General features: G+C 52.2%; 4 protein-coding genes across 4 annotated transcripts; 2 read left to right on the forward strand and 2 right to left on the reverse strand.

Moving 5' to 3' along the window:
• Positions 1-232: 232 nt before the first annotated feature.
• N0V89_010629 (uncharacterized protein) lies at positions 233-3,996 on the reverse strand (the record flags this gene model as incomplete). Its single annotated transcript, XM_056219370.1, has 3 exons — positions 233-2,792; positions 2,918-3,930; positions 3,988-3,996. 3 exons carry the CDS (start codon positions 3,994-3,996, stop codon positions 233-235), a joined length of 3,582 nt encoding a protein of 1,193 aa, XP_056066497.1.
• A 1,435-nt stretch (positions 3,997-5,431) lies between these two features.
• On the reverse strand, positions 5,432-6,578 carry N0V89_010630 (uncharacterized protein; the record flags this gene model as incomplete). Its single annotated transcript, XM_056219371.1, has 3 exons — positions 5,432-5,600; positions 5,647-6,486; positions 6,541-6,578. The coding sequence occupies 3 exons, from the start codon at positions 6,576-6,578 to the stop codon at positions 5,432-5,434; spliced, it is 1,047 nt and encodes a 348-aa protein (XP_056066498.1).
• Positions 6,579-8,370: 1,792 nt separating this feature from the next.
• Positions 8,371-9,287, forward strand: N0V89_010631 (uncharacterized protein; the record flags this gene model as incomplete). The annotated part of the gene is made up of 3 exons (XM_056219372.1): positions 8,371-8,431; positions 8,485-9,166; positions 9,215-9,287. The coding sequence occupies 3 exons, from the start codon at positions 8,371-8,373 to the stop codon at positions 9,285-9,287; spliced, it is 816 nt and encodes a 271-aa protein (XP_056066499.1).
• A 932-nt stretch (positions 9,288-10,219) lies between these two features.
• On the forward strand, positions 10,220-12,765 carry LAP4 (vacuolar aminopeptidase 1; the record flags this gene model as incomplete). The annotated part of the gene is made up of 4 exons (XM_056219373.1): positions 10,220-10,224; positions 10,583-10,589; positions 11,066-11,975; positions 12,023-12,765. 4 exons carry the CDS (start codon positions 10,220-10,222, stop codon positions 12,763-12,765), a joined length of 1,665 nt encoding a protein of 554 aa, XP_056066500.1.
• Between the last annotated feature and the right edge of the window lie 3,899 nt (positions 12,766-16,664).

The following is a 16,664-nucleotide window of genomic DNA, read 5'->3' on the forward strand; positions in this document are numbered from 1 at the left end:
CATCGCCATGCGGGTAGTCGTGTAATATATTGAAAAGTGAAATAATGAAAAGGTTTAGCATGTCCAGGAGTGGTAACCTGTACCCTTGCCGCGCGGGGAGATTGCGCTGTGTATGGCGCGGACATCGCTTAGGTGATGTTGATGGGCGATTTGATACAGGCGATCTGATAGATACGCATCGCACGTAGGCAAACGTGCTCGCGTTCAGCGAAGCTTGAGTCGAGATATCATTTCAAGGATCATGAGGCGGGGTTTCCGGCACTTCGATTGTTTTCTCCGGTATATCGTCTTCCTGCGTCTTAGCCCTAAATCTGGAGCGGGCCGGTGGATAGTTACGATACGCTGGAGAACTTTGTGCCTGAAAACGTTGCGGATGCGCTTGGGGATCATCAATCACATCGGGAGAGTGATTTGCCGACCTTGTCTCTCTTCTTCGCACAGGAGAGCTCCGTTCAACATTGACTTTTGCAGGGGAAGACATGTGCTGCTGGTGTTGGCGCTTCGGCGGAAGCCTGGGCCCCTTTGCGCTCTTAGGAGTTGTGACGATGAAGTCAGGTCCCTGAGAACTACGTTTTGTACTATGTGGAATGGCTTCGGTTGCTAACACCTGGGTTTCTTGCGAATCGTCAAGCGGAATTGGATCTCGACTGCTTCCTTTTGCTGGCAAAAAATCTCCTCGAGGTGGCGCTAGTGTTGAGGTCTTCGAAAATTGTTTGGGGAGGCTTTCGGCCTTTGGGTCCGGTGAACGTATGCCCACTATACGAGGTTCTCCTTCTAAAAAGTTCTTCACTGGATTGGGCTCGATCCGCAACTTCTTTCGAATCGTCTCGTCCGGTCTGTCCCCGACCACAGTCTCTCTTCGCGATCGTTTTGGGGACTTCCTTACCGGTGACGGAATCAAGACTATCGGACTTCTGCTCTTGCGAGGTACGGCGATAATAGGCGAAGCCTGTCGGTCACTGGTGGGAGGTGTTTCCTTGCGCTTGACTTCAGACACTGCGTCAGTCTTGGTTGGTGTTGGCAGGCTTAATGAAGGAGAACTGTCGCGCTTCTTGGGCCGCTGAGGCTGAAACGGTGAGCCGAGCCCAGGTTGCGGCTGAGTGCTTGACAAACTAGGTGGCTTTTCTTCCCCAGGGGTGATGGTTCTTTCTGGATTGGTTGTGGCTTCCTGCACATCCAATCTGTCATTTGCATTTCCTTCTTTCTCCGCAACAGTCGGGTTCTGCTTGACATTATTTTTCGTGGCGTTCACGGCAGCACCCATCGTGCCGTTCTTCTTGTTCTGCTTCATCTGCTGCTTCGCTTGTTGACGCTCCGCCTCTTGCTCGGTGTTCAGCTTCTGCAAAATGTCACGCATGGCAGCTCGCATATCTGGCATAGCCATATCTGGCCAGTCAGTCTCCACATGCATCTCGCCTGAGAGCAGTCGATTTTTGAAGACGTCAGGATTCTCAAAGAACTTTTGCGCATACCCTAGGAGATACACACCGCAGTCACTGAAGTTCTGTTGCTGCGGTATTTGACTCTCTTTGGCGTAGTACGCATTTTGCGATATCTTAGCTTCCATGCCCCGCTTCTCATGGCCCTCTGCAATCATATACTCTTTGAGGACTCGAACAGCAGGACTTTTGGCACCACCGCCGAGTGAGTCCAAGACGACGATGACGGGCTGATTGAGGTCCCATTTCTTTAACGGAGGACCAAGTCGACGCTTTGGCTTCTTGGGCGACAAGAATGAGCTGCTGCTAAGCAAGATGCCTTCCGGCTTGCTATCATTAAGACTCAGTTTGTTCAATTGTGCAGTCTCCGCGGCGGGAGACTCCGCAACGCTACTGCTGCCGCTCGGTGCGTGCCGGCCTGGGTCATGGCCAGTTGCACGCGGATCAACTATGTTGAGGTCTGAATCGTCGGGATCAACCACTTCGTTTGCAGCACGTGGTGCCCATGGTTCTGAAGACGCATCCACCAGCGCAGGTGGCGGCATCGACTGTAGATCTCCGGCCTTCAAATCATGTGCTGCAGATTCCCTGCTCGGTTCATTTAGGATTCCTGAAGAAGCGACTCCATCACTTTTGGTGAGATCTTCGATAGCTGGCGTACGGGCGATGTTGGAGACGTTGCAAATGATTGCGAGATACCAATGAATATCCTGATTGATAGGTACCACAATGTAGTCGTAACTGAAAATGTCTTCTTTAGATGTCCACCTTGCGACTCCTTGGTAGTTGATCAAGCCCTTATGACCGGGGACTTTGCGCGTTAGAGTCGTAAAGAAGTGTGTATTAAAGACGTAGACTTTTTCGCGAGGGACTTTCATCTGATCGAACAAATACAGTAGGTAAAAGTCGATGAGCTGATCATTTAGGAATTGGCCATTGTCGAGACGCTCTAGGTCCGCGAAGTCGACGACCGCGCGGCGTCGTCCGGAGCCATAATTCAACTGTTTCTTCCACGGAGGACCCAAGCCGTGTATTTGCGAATATCTTTCTACCTCAGGTTCGTCTTCGAAATCCCCCGAATCCACAGCGTGCGCTTGGGTAGCCCGAGTGCTTCGCATTGGGCGCCCTGAGGTGCGCTGCTGGATCTCGTGCTGAGTGGGAACTCGCACAGACGTGAAGGACTTCTGCGATGTCGGATCACTGTATCCGGGGGCCAAGTTATCCAAAAGTCTAGGACGTTCCATAACGTTTGACACTTGGACCACTTCATCACGGCCTCTAGGCGGAAGCGACGCGTTCGGTGAAGTTGAGGTGACAGCCAGCGGTTTCTGGAAAATCGTTTTCATGAAGTCTCTGTTGTCATAGTTAGCATGAATTCAGAAGACACTGAAGGGAATTTCTTTATTTAAGGCATGTTGCAACTTGCCAGGCATACGCAAGAAAAGGTATTGAACAAGATTGTAGCGGCCCCTACTTACCGCGATTTCATAGTCAAGGATTTCATGGTTATGGAATTGCCGAGCGCGGTCTCAAAGGCAGCTAGGTCTTCTTGATTCTCAAACTGCAGGTCCACCATGTATTGAACACCAGCGGCGTCCGTGGAACCAGTCAGACGAATACGCGATGTGTGATCTGATTGTGCACTGACGACCTTCTTTAATGAGATCTCGTACTTCATGTCGTTCGGATCCGAGCTTGTGATGCGATACTCATTCAAAACCTTCGAGTTCAGAAATAGGTCTTGACCGTTTCCATTGAAATCATGCGCTCTGGTCCATCGTAATGGCCAAGGTAGAATCTCTGCCATATCACCACGGGCGGAAGAACCCGGCAAGGGTGCTCGGGTGAATTTATTGCGTAGATTATCAGGTTTTCGGACCGCTCGTTGAGTCAAAGGATTTGTAGAGTGGTTCATTTTGGGCGCAAAGTGCTTTGAGGTTGTTTGCGGTATTCGCTGTTGACTAGCAGTGTCTCTCACACCTTCAATACCTTGTTGAAATTTCTGTAATTGTAGCTTCCTCGGCGCGTTGTAGTCAGGTATGTCGTCATCATCAACGGTTATTGCTGATGATTGAGCGTTACCGTTGATGATTCCCGAGTGGCCTTGGCTGGCAGACGTCCGTCCCTTCTTTCGTCGAGGATCAGCTATGGCAGAAGCTCTTTCGAATTCGCTCCGACTATCTTTTGGGCCTGGCAAGGAAAAGGAGCCACTGCCTGCGCTTCGACGAGATGCAGGCCGAGATGTTTGAGTTCCAGGTCTTATCTCTTCGACGTCTCCATCGTCATAAACACTTATCGCATGCGGCTGTTCATTTTCGGTTCTTCGCTTTTTTGTTGGACGAGTTTCCGCACTGAAGCGCTCTTCCTCCAGAAAATCCAAGTTCGAGTAGTTTGTCCGGGCTGGGCGGCCATAAGTCTTGTGGGCGCTGCCAGGATGATACGTTGGCTGACTCAAGGTATTCTTGGGCTGAGGAGCGAAAGTTGCGCCGGGCTATTGGCCGTCAGTGTCTGTTTGACGCGTGAATGCGCGGGCAAGGAATATACGCACCTTGGGCATGCCGTTTCTGCGGTCTACGAAGTGAAACCGAGGGTCAGGCAGAGGTATAGCCTGAGATTTACTGCGACGTCGTCAACTCATGTTCATCTGTCACGGGCATAGAGAACTATCGTATACCTGGGTTTCCCAGAGACAGGCTTATCGGACTCGCGACTGTTCAGAGTGCCGTTTGGTTTGGGTAGGCTTGCAATACGTTCGAGACCAAGAGAGGGAGCTTGGATTCGTCGCGTGGGAGAGGTGAGGTCTATTGCCGCAATCGCACGGCGAGAGGCAGTGGGAGAGTGGGGTGTGCGAGGTGTGCGAGGTGTGCGAGCGCGGTCAGGCTCCGCGGCATCGTTTGTCTGTTTCTCGTCAGCTCAGGCTCTCCCGCTATAGTTTGACATCCGGGTGAGACAGGTGCACGCACAATATGAGCTGTTGGTGCGGGAGCATTTGAGGCTCCTCCAACAAAGCCAGAGACGCTGTTCACTGTGCTAGAGATGGTTTGCTTGAGCGTGTCGAACATGGCATGCTAGGGCGCGGCACGACTGGCGGAGAGGAGTATCCACGAATCCGAGGGAGCGAGGAAGGAGCATGTAAGAGGGTCAAGGAAGCCATTTGCGCAGCGGGAACGCCCAAGTGAAGGCGCACGTTTGACGCATGTCTTCCACTTTGTGCGGTCCTCGCGGGAGAGGTCCGAGCGTCTCGCGGGCATCATCATGCAGCTTCCCATGTGGGGAACGACGGACGTTTTCATGATCAACCTCGAGATTATTGATTGTTACCTTTACTAATTGTTACCTTTACTACGGGCTAGTATGGTCTCTGGGTTTTAATGCTGTGTTTTCTTTTCTTACGAGCGCATCTTCACTTCCTATGCACCTTCCCAAGATAGCCACGGCAGGCACCATCCCAATCGTCCCGAACAAAGACATGTGCGCTTAATTAGGCTCAAGCGCTGTTTGCCTGCTCAGTGCACCGTTAGGTTTGCAAACAAATTACGGTGACACATACAATGCGAAATGCTCACTACTCACATATATCACACATATCATTTCTATCATGAGACATGGCCTCAAGAAGCCTAAAAGTTCATGACCATCACCTGCTCAGGCGAAGAAATGGGGAGACGAGCTCCGTTCGTGTGTTCCGTGTGTAACATCAGTAGCTGCAGTGCAGTGCTCCTTGTTCCTAAACCAACCATAGCACCAGACGCTACCCAAGCCCTATAACGGGTATGTAGAATACAGAATCTCAAGAAAGGAAAGCATGCAGTCGTCAGAGTCCGCCTCGCGCCAGCCAATGAGAGACGTGCGAGGTGAAAGATGACCGCCGTGAAACAATGCTAGGTAATCAAACGAAGCACGCTATCCAAAGGAGCCTAGGAACGAGCCACGCAATGCTAATGGGATGACGGGATGAGAAGCGTAAGGAGACAGAACTGCCAAGCCGTGTGTTACTTTGACGATTCTTCAGTGTTGCTGGTGTTAGGTCTTCGCTTCTCTTGGTGGCCCTTGTCCTGGCGTGCTTGGTCGATTGCCGTTCGCTGAGCGATGCTCTCGTCGTGACTGCGCCAGGTGATGATGGTGCCTTCGGGGAGGTTGAGCACGCGTTTGACGGTTTCGCTATGATTGTCAGTAACGATTGTTGTGCCATGGTGTTGAAACTTACCGAATCTTGATGTTGCGGCCGCCGTCGTTCTTGGTCCAGATGCTGAAGACGTCTTCACCGCTCCGCACGCTGAGCACAAAGCCGCACACCTCTTCTGTCGCCTCCATGAACTCGCCCCCGGTCACTGCCATGAGCAGCTCTTCCCAATAACGATCGGCTACACCCTTCTTCAAGCGCATGATCCATTTGCCGCCACGCTTATTTTCGTCGTCCTCCCACACAGGACGAATGCCTTCTTTGAAGAAGTGATAATCAGATACGGTAGGTAGTGTTGATGGTCGTTTGAGATGTATAAAAACCTTCCAGAACTCTTGCACGGTGCTCATTCGACACAGCGCCTTGGTAGACTTTTCGTAGTCCGAGTTTTTGGGCGTGGGCGGGCGGTACCAGATGACCCAAGTGTACTTGAGCGGCCATGGCACGCTGAAGTCTAAGGGCGCAGACGAGACTGGTGCCTCTTCCGAGGCAGTGATGGAGAGCGATTCCTTTCGGGCGCTGTTCACAATCTTGCCCGCCGGCTTCTCTTTTTTCTCGCCCGGTGTCGTGGGTGCGCCTCCACTCATTGTTGCGGTTTTGAAGTCGAAGGCGGTGCCTGGCGTTTTTGGGGTCTTGTTCGCAGAGCCGAACGAAGCGAATGCGCCTGATCCAAGACCAAATGCGGTCTGGCCAGAAGTGGTGGGGGAAGCGAGGCCGCCAGCGGTTATGGGGGAGAGGGCATTGAAAGGGTTGCGGCCGCCGTGGGATGACGTATCACCAAAGCGTTTGGTGGCAGAGAAGGTGCGTTGCGGTGGATCGGACTTTCCATCACCGCTGCTCATGGAAAGTGAAAGCTTGCTGGTACTGCGCGCGTGCCGTCAGTCTCAAACCACATGGCGGGGGTTGCGGGGAACGCACTTGGATCGGCGGGTCCATAGGTTGTCTCTGCTATCCATTGGCAGTCACTGATACTACAACAAGGGCAATCAGAGGCACGCGGGCTCTGCTAGAAGCTTGGTGGGATAAAAGAGCGAACAAGCGGCAGAGGCGGCGGGCCAGCGGCCAAAGGCGATGGCGAGGTGCGAAGCTTAAGAGCAGTTGGGACGGGTCAGCGGGTGCAGCTATGTGACTTGTTGGTGCGTAGAAATTAAAGAGGAGTAGTTAAACGGGAGGAAGACTGGACGGGTGGTTAGCTTGCGAGGTGTGAGTGGTGCTATGTCCGGAGACATGAAAACGTTTGAGGGTTGGTCTGTCTGTGGCGCCCACGAGCCACAGCAATCCACTGACGCGCGCTTGCTGCGGGTAGTTGCTGGAACGGCCCGAGCTCCTTAGAAAATATCATCTCGCGGCGGGCCCGTCGTCCTTTCTCTTCTTTACAGCACCGGCCTTCTACTCAAATCATCGCCAGTCGACAACCTCCACTCGACTGGCGACTCCGAAGCTGGCCCAGAGTGAGCCATCCCTCTTATAAAACCATCATCACGAGGGCCGCCTGTCGGCTTCCATGATGCGGTGATGACCTAAAAGCAGGGACATTCTTTGTCACGCGCAGCGCCTGAGGCTGTCTTGCAGCCCTTCCGCGTTCCTTGTGAGTGCAAGCTTCCACAGCCACCATTCCCGTGATGACAGTTCATTGGACTATCACTTCTGGTAGTCCGAGTCGGCCAGGACCTACACTGTCGCGTTGCGATGTCCTTGGTCGACGTTGACGTTCAAGGCAAAGTCTGAGCAATGTATACGTTGGAACAACGATTAGTGTGCTTGCGATTGTTGCTGATACATCCCACAGCGACTGCAGCCGACAGCTACTCTGAACTCGTGATGTTGAGCCTGCCCAGGTGGATCATGCAGCCTTGTTACCAATCTCCCGGGGGCTTTTGCCTAGAGTATGACGGTGCAGACTCGCAAGCACAACAAGTGTTCATTGGTCGCTACCCTATGATGCATCATGTAGATGCGGAGCCTCACTAGAGGTTCTCTGCAATAGCTATCGTGACCTGCATGTAGACCACATGCATCGCGTATCATCAGTAGCACCTGACCGCAGCTGCGTCAAGCGTTCTAACGAATACGCATGCTTTGAGTGCTTTACGGCATTCTGCCTCCGCCTTCAACATGAAGCTCACAGATAGATGGTTGAACTGCGTCAGTAGCTGCAAGGTACCATACAGAGTACATTCACCTTCAGGTGGACGGCAATACGATCGATGCGCGGACAAGCGAGAGACATGTGTCGCGCAGCAACTGATCGGCATCCTTACCGTGTATCCGCGCATAGCGAGCCGAAATGGCTGAGCTGTGCCACCTCTTCACATGCGAGAGTGCACAGCTGCCTCGAGGAGGCAACCATACTTCTGCAGAGATGATAGCAGGCGCGTGCTGCACGCTGCACGACACATATAAGCTTTAGTTCCTGCAGCTGCCCGCTGTTCCCTCCGGAAGTAGATTCGCGGGCGACATACGTCATTCTCTCGTGCTAGGCGGCTTGTGCTTTGCGCTTCACCACGGCAACCCAGCAACCCCTCTATCCATCCATTGCACCTTCCCACCCAACCCTGCTACTCCATCCACCGCACGCCGACCTGCTTCCATACTTGGTTCTGCTCTCACTCTCATCTTCCACGAATCCTTTGCAAACCGCTGACTGAGCACCCAACGACCATCACCCCACCAGGGCCGCCCACGTGTCGGAGAAGCTATCGCTGTGCAAAAAGCTCCCACTTGATTTGTACCTACACTACAACCAACATGACGCAGCATTCCCCAGAGATTCACTCGCCGTCGGCACACCCACAGCAGCGGCCAAAAGGTGAATTTCTGCTACCCCGCCGTGTATATTGCGAGGTCGCTAACAGTAAACAGGCATCCTCAAGAACTCGAGCTCATTCCGCGGCCAGAGCTCCGTGTCTCCGACGAGCGAGGTCACTCCTCCGCCACTTGGCCAGACCGTCTCCAATGAACGACCTGGTATCGGTCGCGAGCTTTCTGAGAAGGAGATCGTCCTTGAGAACACGCTGCGAAATGCGGGCCCGCACCGCCGCTCTTCGTCGAACCCCCGCGGCCCCGGCTCCCGTCGCCAGTCCGGTACCAGCGTGCAGGCGGACGAGAACAGCCCTCGACTCAAATGGGACGAGGCCAATCTATACCTTACCGAGCAAGAAAGGGACAGCACGATGAAGATCACCGAGCCCAAGACGCCCTACGCCCAGCAATACGATCCCACTGAGGACGAGGAAGAGATCGAGATGCTGAACGCGGAGGAACTCAAGGTAGATGAGCTGGACGACAAGCCCAAGAAGCGCAAGCCGAAGATGGACGACATTCCCGACTTTGACCTGGGTGAGCCGGAGCTGGAAGCAGACAGCTCTCGGACTCCGGAGAGCGAGAGGCGCGTCATTGTAGAGCCTGACGCTCCGGGCGAGGCCGGTCATCACGACGGGGATGAATTCGCGCACATGACTGCTGAGGAACGGGAAAAGCACGACAAGTTCGAGCAGCTGCGGAAGAAACACTACGAGATGAAGAACGTCAAGGATCTCTTGGGGTACGACATAACCTCTGCTCACCTGGAACTTTACTAACATGTGCACAGACACCCGGAAGCTATTGACGAGGACGAGGACGACCAGCCAGATCAGGTACCTCCGATGCCCAATGGCCAGTAGTGGCGGGTTCTCTCTTTTCACGGCTTTACGATTCATTATACCAGCTGTCTTTTTCAGCGTTGTCATCAGAAGGAGTCAGGATATGGAGTGAAGGTTTTGTTCGGGTATACCGTCAAGTAGACCCCACCTTCGCTTGCTTTGCATGCTCTACCTCATTTCAATGAAGGATTCGATTCGAGTTCGGTTCCCGTCCTGTTCGTACATCAGGAACACATTCTGTGTACTGACCCAAGTAAACGTCCTGTGGCCTGCGTGTATGGCTTCATGATAATGACCTTTAGGTGGTACACAACACGTGCTATTAGACAAACAGGTTAACCTTTCTTCTGGCGTCTGTGCAGGGTAAATGGTAGAAGAAAGGTACGGCTAAACCAGCGCGAGGGACCACAACAGATAAATCACACTTTCTACTCTTTTACTGTCGTAGTCGACCATAACGTCCCCATACACCGGTTAAGCTTATTGCAAGGAAGCTTGTGATAATCGTCATTATCAAGTGCCACGCGGTCAGTTACGTTTACAAGAGAGCACTACCTGAAAGTTCGTCCCACTGCAAGACGATGACAGCAGCTCGATAGCTTGAACTTCGAGATTTAGCTATTTCTTAACATTCGGAGCGCATTCTCACCTTTCCCACATAATGAAGATTCTGTCTGGATGTGGATGGACTAGGGACTCCTCCTGGCTGATGTGGGATGCGAAAAAGTCTAAGAGTGATTTGTGGATGCTGCCCGGACTCGCCTCCTGTCAGTTCTGCGCTACATCATACTATTCCAGCATTGTTCAGACCCATATACTAATCTGCACTCGCAGCTACCTACCATACAGAACTAGCTGGGCCTAGAGAACTCGGATCTTAGATCGAAAGTACTACAAGAGTTAAAGAAGGACGCATCGAAAGGTTTTTCGAGATATGTTTATGCGAACTCCAAATGCTGTGCCTACTTTTCAAGGCAAAAGTTGACGACCGAAATTCACACTTTTAGAGGCAATAAGACTTCTAATTCTATATTTTGGAACACCATGTTCAAGAAAAAGGTGCAAGGTATTGTATTCAGGCCCAAAGATTGACTTTGTCGTATATCAGCGAAATGTGCATTCCCTTTTGATATTACCAGAGGCCATATATATGTACCGGAAGCTACATATGTATTGCAAAGTTTCGGGCTTCAATGTTGCAGAATATACATGCCGAGGCTGTGAAACTGAAAACACAAGATACAGCACATTCTCTTCGGGGCAGCATTTGATAGCATTCTAGGATCGTGTGAAGGGCTGACACCTGATTTTGGTAGTAGGAGGGTAGAGGAGCCCCAATCTGGTAAGAGCGACGCGATTGTTTGCGTGAGGGCTTTGGAATACGATACCAAAGGAGGCTATCAAATTGATAAGTACCGCTTGTCTACGGACCTGTACTTACTTGAGTACACGCTTGGTGGGCGGCTGCGGATGCGGATGACTGCCGCATTAGGAAGGCACCGCCACAGCTCGCCACTGGGGAGCTTGCGTACGACGCGCCTGACACCTGTTCAGCTTCACACCCACTACAACCAACCTTCAAGCCCTCTACTCTCTCGCTTTGCACATTTTCAGTGTGTTAGAGAGCTAACATGACGAAGAACCATCCATCCTTGCGCAAGAGCGTTTCGAACGCGGACCTGTACGCTGAACCATCGCCCGCCCCGCGGCAGGCGAGCTTATCTCGTGCCTTCACAACGACAACGGCGCCCCACCGACCGAGGAATCCATTCGTTCATGCACATGCTTATCCCTCCCAGCGCCTGGCGAGGCTGCAGGCCGATCCGCGAGAGCAACCCATCGACGGGTATACGCGCAGGCCCACACTCCCTGAGAACCATAGGCACAGCATTGCCGCGCCGTATTCGTCGAACCTGATCGATCTGAACGACGAATATGACGAGCCTCAGCAGTCCCAGAGCCCGCCCCCTGTGCCCCCTAAGATTCCCGAAATACCGGCTTTCGAGAGACAAGAGCAGGTCCGGGAGAAGGAGGGTCCCGAGAAGTACACCAAGCCGTTCACCGACTTCATGACTGCAAACCCGACTGTATTCCACGCTGTAGACGCTGTTGCGAAGGATCTGGAGAAGGCGGGCTACAAGAAGCTGTCGGAGCGCAAAGACTGGGACCTGAAGCAAGGCGGGAAATACTATCTTGATCGCAATGGCTCCTCGATCATTGCCTTCTCCGTTGGCGACGATTACGCGGCTGGGAACGGAGCCGCCATCGTGGCAGGACACATCGATGCGATCACGGCGAAGCTGAAGCCTATCTCCAACCTGCGCACCAAAGCAGGCTACGTACAGCTTGGGGTGGCACCGTACGCTGGAGGTCTGAACGAGACATGGTGGGATCGCGATCTCGGCATCGGTGGCCGCGTCCTGGTCAAGGAGAATGGCAAGATCGTTACAAAGTTGGTGAAGCTGGACTGGCCCATTGCCCGTGTGCCTACTCTAGCACCACACTTCGGTGCTGCAGCTCAAGGACCGTTCAATAAGGAGACGCAGATGGTACCTATCGTGGGCATTGACAACTCAGATCTTGGCAGCTCAGCACAGGCTGACCAAGAGGGAGCGTTCAAGTCCAGTAGTCTAAGTGAGGGTACATTCGCGGCAACCCAACCGGAGAGGCTTGTCAAAGCAATCAGCGAGGAGCTCGGTGTCCGAGACTGTAGGAAGCTCTGACAATCGCATTGGAAAATAGCTAACTGTTCGTAGACTCGACCATCGTCAACTGGGAACTCGAGCTCTTCGACATCCAGCCCGCTCAGCTCGGTGGCCTAGGCAAAGAGTTCATCTTCGCTGGCCGCATCGACGACAAGCTCTGCTCCTGGGCCGCCATTCAGGCCCTCCTCAACACCTCGACTGCATCCTCTTCGCAAATCAAGCTTGTGGCCCTCTTCGACGACGAAGAAGTCGGCTCGCTCCTCCGCCAAGGCGCCCGCGGAAACTTCCTTCCTACCGTTGTCGAGCGTATCGTCGATTGCTTCGCCGACAAGTCCGTCCGCAGCCTCGTCTCCCGCACCTATGCGAACTCCTTCCTCGTCTCCTCCGACGTCATCCACGCCGTGAACCCTAACTTCCTCAACGCTTACCTTGAGAACCACTCCCCGCGTCTCAACGTCGGTCCTGCTATTTCCGCGGATCCCAATGCGCACATGACTACAGATGCTGTCTCGACGGCTATCCTCCAGCGCTGCGTCGACCGCGATATCGGCACCCGCAAGCAAGATCCTAAGTTGCAGGTCTTTCAGATCAGGAACGATAGCCGGAGTGGAGGTACCGTGGGTCCGATGTTGAGTGCGGCGACAGGTATTAGGGCGATTGATTGCGGCATTCCGCAGTTGAGTATGCACAGCATTAGGGCGACGACGGGAAGTTTGGATCCCGGACTGGGTGTGTTTGCATTCCAGAGTTTCTTGGAGAGATTTGAGAGTGTGGATGCGGAGTTTAAGGAGTAGGGCACGCACGAGTGAGCGATAGGTGAGAGTTTGAGTGGCCTGACATTCTAGACATGTTACCAAGCAAGCGATGAGATATACGATGGCGTTTGGGATAAGACAGGCGTTAGCATATGAAGCGCCGTATTATGGTTCCTCGTGACGAGCTTTACTTGACTACAGTGACTTGATCCGTGTGATGGTACAGTGCAGAGACTGACGCTCATTTGGCTGGAAACTGGAAACCATCGTATATTGGGCACCATCACCATCACTATTGTTCCTTGATGCGTCCCGTGAGCGAGACTAATGTCCTCCGTCATCTCATCCTCTTCCAAACCATGGCGCATATATATAAAGCCTCATGATGTGCTGTCAGGGACAGCACACTACTTCTGCACTCCTCTCTACTCTAGAGAAGACAATCGAAAGGTATTCAAGAAAGAATTCATGTGCGCTCTCTCTGGGACCGAAAATTCGGGATCGTGAAGTTGATGTTGTTCGGGCAGGACTCAGATCAATATCAGCATGCATTCATGTGCGTTCTTAGGGGACCAAAACAATCAGCATGCAAACTGATGTGTGCCGGCTGGGTGATCACAAACTGAGACAAGGACTCCGATGTGCGCTCCTCGGGGGGTTCAAAAGATATCGAAGAGCGAAGCATGAGTGGCGGCTGGGAAAACAAAAATTATTCCGCAGGAGTCATCATGTGTGCTACTTGTGGAGGTTTTGAAAGTCGAGAGACGAGGCCGAAATGTGCGCTGCTGATGGGAAGACTGAACGACCAAATTTCCGAGTTTGCAACTATCATGAGCGCCGTTTGGGGGGACGGAAACTGTGGTCCGGAGTGGTGACATGTTCTCCCTTACCTGGTTTGGGTCAGATTTTCATAGATAATTTCTATGATACATTCACCATGTCGTTGGTCCTTCTTTGAGAAATAGCTTACTTTGGTCGTCGTAGTGGCTTCTAGTGTATTACTCTACTGAAAGAAATGTTCTGTTAGCAATAACCATTGATGGCGTCAATGTGTCATAGTCTCAACAATGTATTGACTCAAAGCCATGATAGGTGGGGCAGAAACTTTGGATGGCACCGATACTTGCTTGGGAGGTCACTTGCAGGAACTACAAATCACCTAGAATTCTACATGTGCGCCTCAAAGGGGCTGAAAATTCGGAGTCAGAATAGACATGTGTGCTCTCTTAGGTATCGAAATGCGAACATGAGCAACGCGTGTGCCCTTTCATTCAAGTCAGCTCGAAAACGCTATTGAGCTGCTCCTAGCTTATTCCCTCGCCTTGGAGCCAATGAAATCAATCATGGCGTGTCATTTCAGTGGATTGTGGACTAAACTTCCGAGTGGGTCACGGTTCAGACTGTCAGGAGATCGAATAAATGACATGGTACTTGCTTGTCTTCGTAGCTTCAACCAATTGAGGCACATTTCATAGGGCCGCGGAGTGCTCATATCGCCCCCAATGGTACAATGAGATATCACTTTCTGCATGTCCGGGCTCCTATAAGACTTGTTATGATTTGTATGTTTGAGCTCACTCTGCACACAGGGTGCTGGGCGATGTATCACAAACACCTTCGGCACATTTGAAACTACATTAGATTCTAAAAAAGTATGAAGGAAGAGCATTGCTACTGAAAAGCGTCTGCCGGAAATAATCAGGTCTCATGCATAATCTTCAGTCAAGATATCACCCATTCGAGCTGACCCCTGAACAGCGACCAAATTATCATGTGCGCCCCTATGGCTTCGTAACCGATGAATCCGTCCCAATGACCACCATCTTTGGACTTCCATCCGCCATAAAGATCTTCTCATCTGCGTGTATCTTCGCCGCCGCTTCTGGTTGGCCAAGAAGGTAACTGAACGTGCCAGCGTGCGTTGCGTCCTTGAACGTCAAGACCGCTAATGAATCCCAATCGACCGGTGCTGAGATTGCCGCAAGTGATGCGTTGAGGCCATAGTAATGCCGGGTATGCGATAAAGGAAACGCAGCTCCACTGAGTGACTTTGCGAGTGGGACGTGGATGTTGTCGTAGTGGTTTTGGTATTCTTGTATCGTAGTGTTGGGTGCTCGGAAGCCGAAAATGAGAACGGTGAAAAGAGGGAGCATCGTGGTGTTGCAAGAGTCTGAATCTGTAGAACAAGTGGAGTCTGACAGAGAGGCTGAATCGGAAGTAATTGAGCTGGACGAATCGTGTTGGGTGATAGACGATGTAGCTGGAGGAATTGGTTCGGCCATGTGTTGTTGCGGTGTCTTTATAGAAGTCTTTCGTGCGACCGGGAACGCGAACAAGAGTCCAGTTACACTGTACTCAGGACCTTGTCGCTGAACCTAACCAGACGTTGTTATAGACCGTTCACAGTCGACTGCTAGAGGAGATGGCTTCGGGCGCTATACCGCATTGGGGATGGAATGCGAAGCGCGATGAAATATGGCGGCTTAGCCGTACAGAAGCGGCCCCATCGATCCCTCGCATTACTATCCCATCGCAGCACGTGTGTTTGTAGCCGTGGTCGTTCCCTTGGCATGTATAAGGGGCTCGGAGTATCCGCCGCGACCTCACGTGGGAGCGCGCTTTCTTCGCAGTCCTCCCTAATATGGGCAGGTGTGATCCTACGCTAACTGTTGACCTGACATCGGGCCCTTCATATTATGGGTATTGTATGCATCGATGTCATGCTGCTCGGGCCGAGACCTGCTGATACGAAACAGAAGAACCTGCAATAGGATGCGCACTACGCATACGAGGAGATACGGCTGAGAAGCTGATGCTGCGTAAACTGCAGGGCTTACCCTTTTTCCATTACAAGCTAAAGGAGGCCCAACGAAGGATCAACAACAAATAGTTTGGCACATACACCTGTGTCGCAGTGACGACCTATGCTGCCTAAGAAACTTACCCTCAAACTCCGCCCCAGATTCCATGAAAGCCATAACCCATTGCGATAGGCATGTTCGCTCTCCCAAGCTCTGTCTTTGTCTTCGCATCGATGACGACCATGTTGCTTCTGCTGGTAGTCGAGTCCATTGCCACTGTCAACAAGACGCCATCATCCTCATCGTCGCAGCCGGGGCGGTGTACAAAAATGGGCTCGGGCGGAAGATGATTGGTATCCGGAACCCAGAGCTTGGTGGTCTGCGTCTCGATGTCAATCTTGACGATCGAGTCAACGAAGAAGCCGCGCTTTTCCACATGCACCCCATATGTATAGCGATATGGTTTGAAATGGTATTTGTCATTGATTCGCGGAAGTTCAATGTTGCCGATATCATATGGTATTTTCATCGAGGGTAGGGGACATCAGCACGGAGATTAGCGCAGACCTGTCTCTCGCAACCAACTCCTACTCAGGATTGCACCAAGCAACCGAATTCCTCCAGACATTGGCATCAGAGGCCCAGCATCAGCCTCGCCAGCGGCTGGACCAAAGCTGACCATTAGTAGAGGGCTGCCAAGAGAGTCTATAGGGTAAGGGAAAGTAGCTCGCTCTGTAGATCTGTTGGCGGATCGACCACACGCTGCTACGCTTCTCTACTTCAGTCCAGTACCCACGCCTAGAAGAAATAAAGCAGGCCAGTACATGAGCAAAGAGATTGAAACTGCCTTACTGAGCCTTCTCATGAGCGCTCATAATTCTGATACCCGTGGCAGTACATTCTGCATCTTCGCGTTACCGTTGTAAAGCCCGTATACCTATGGTAGTGTCAACTCCTTCTCACAAAAAAAGCCTTGTATGTTTTCCGGACCAACTCTCCTATAGTATATCGAGATAGGTCCAAATAGCCCAAAAGATCGATCACAGAGCCGTTGTTGTACGCTGTGTGTGCCAGTGTGGAAGTACTAGGAGCAGAGTTCCCCGAGCGCTGTTACCGGCCTGTGAATTCGTCTTGCAC

Source organism: Didymosphaeria variabile (genome assembly GCF_027946475.1).
Source record: "Didymosphaeria variabile strain IMI 356815 chromosome Unknown scaffold_8, whole genome shotgun sequence".
Lineage (NCBI taxonomy): Eukaryota > Fungi > Ascomycota > Dothideomycetes > Pleosporales > Didymosphaeriaceae > Didymosphaeria > Didymosphaeria variabile.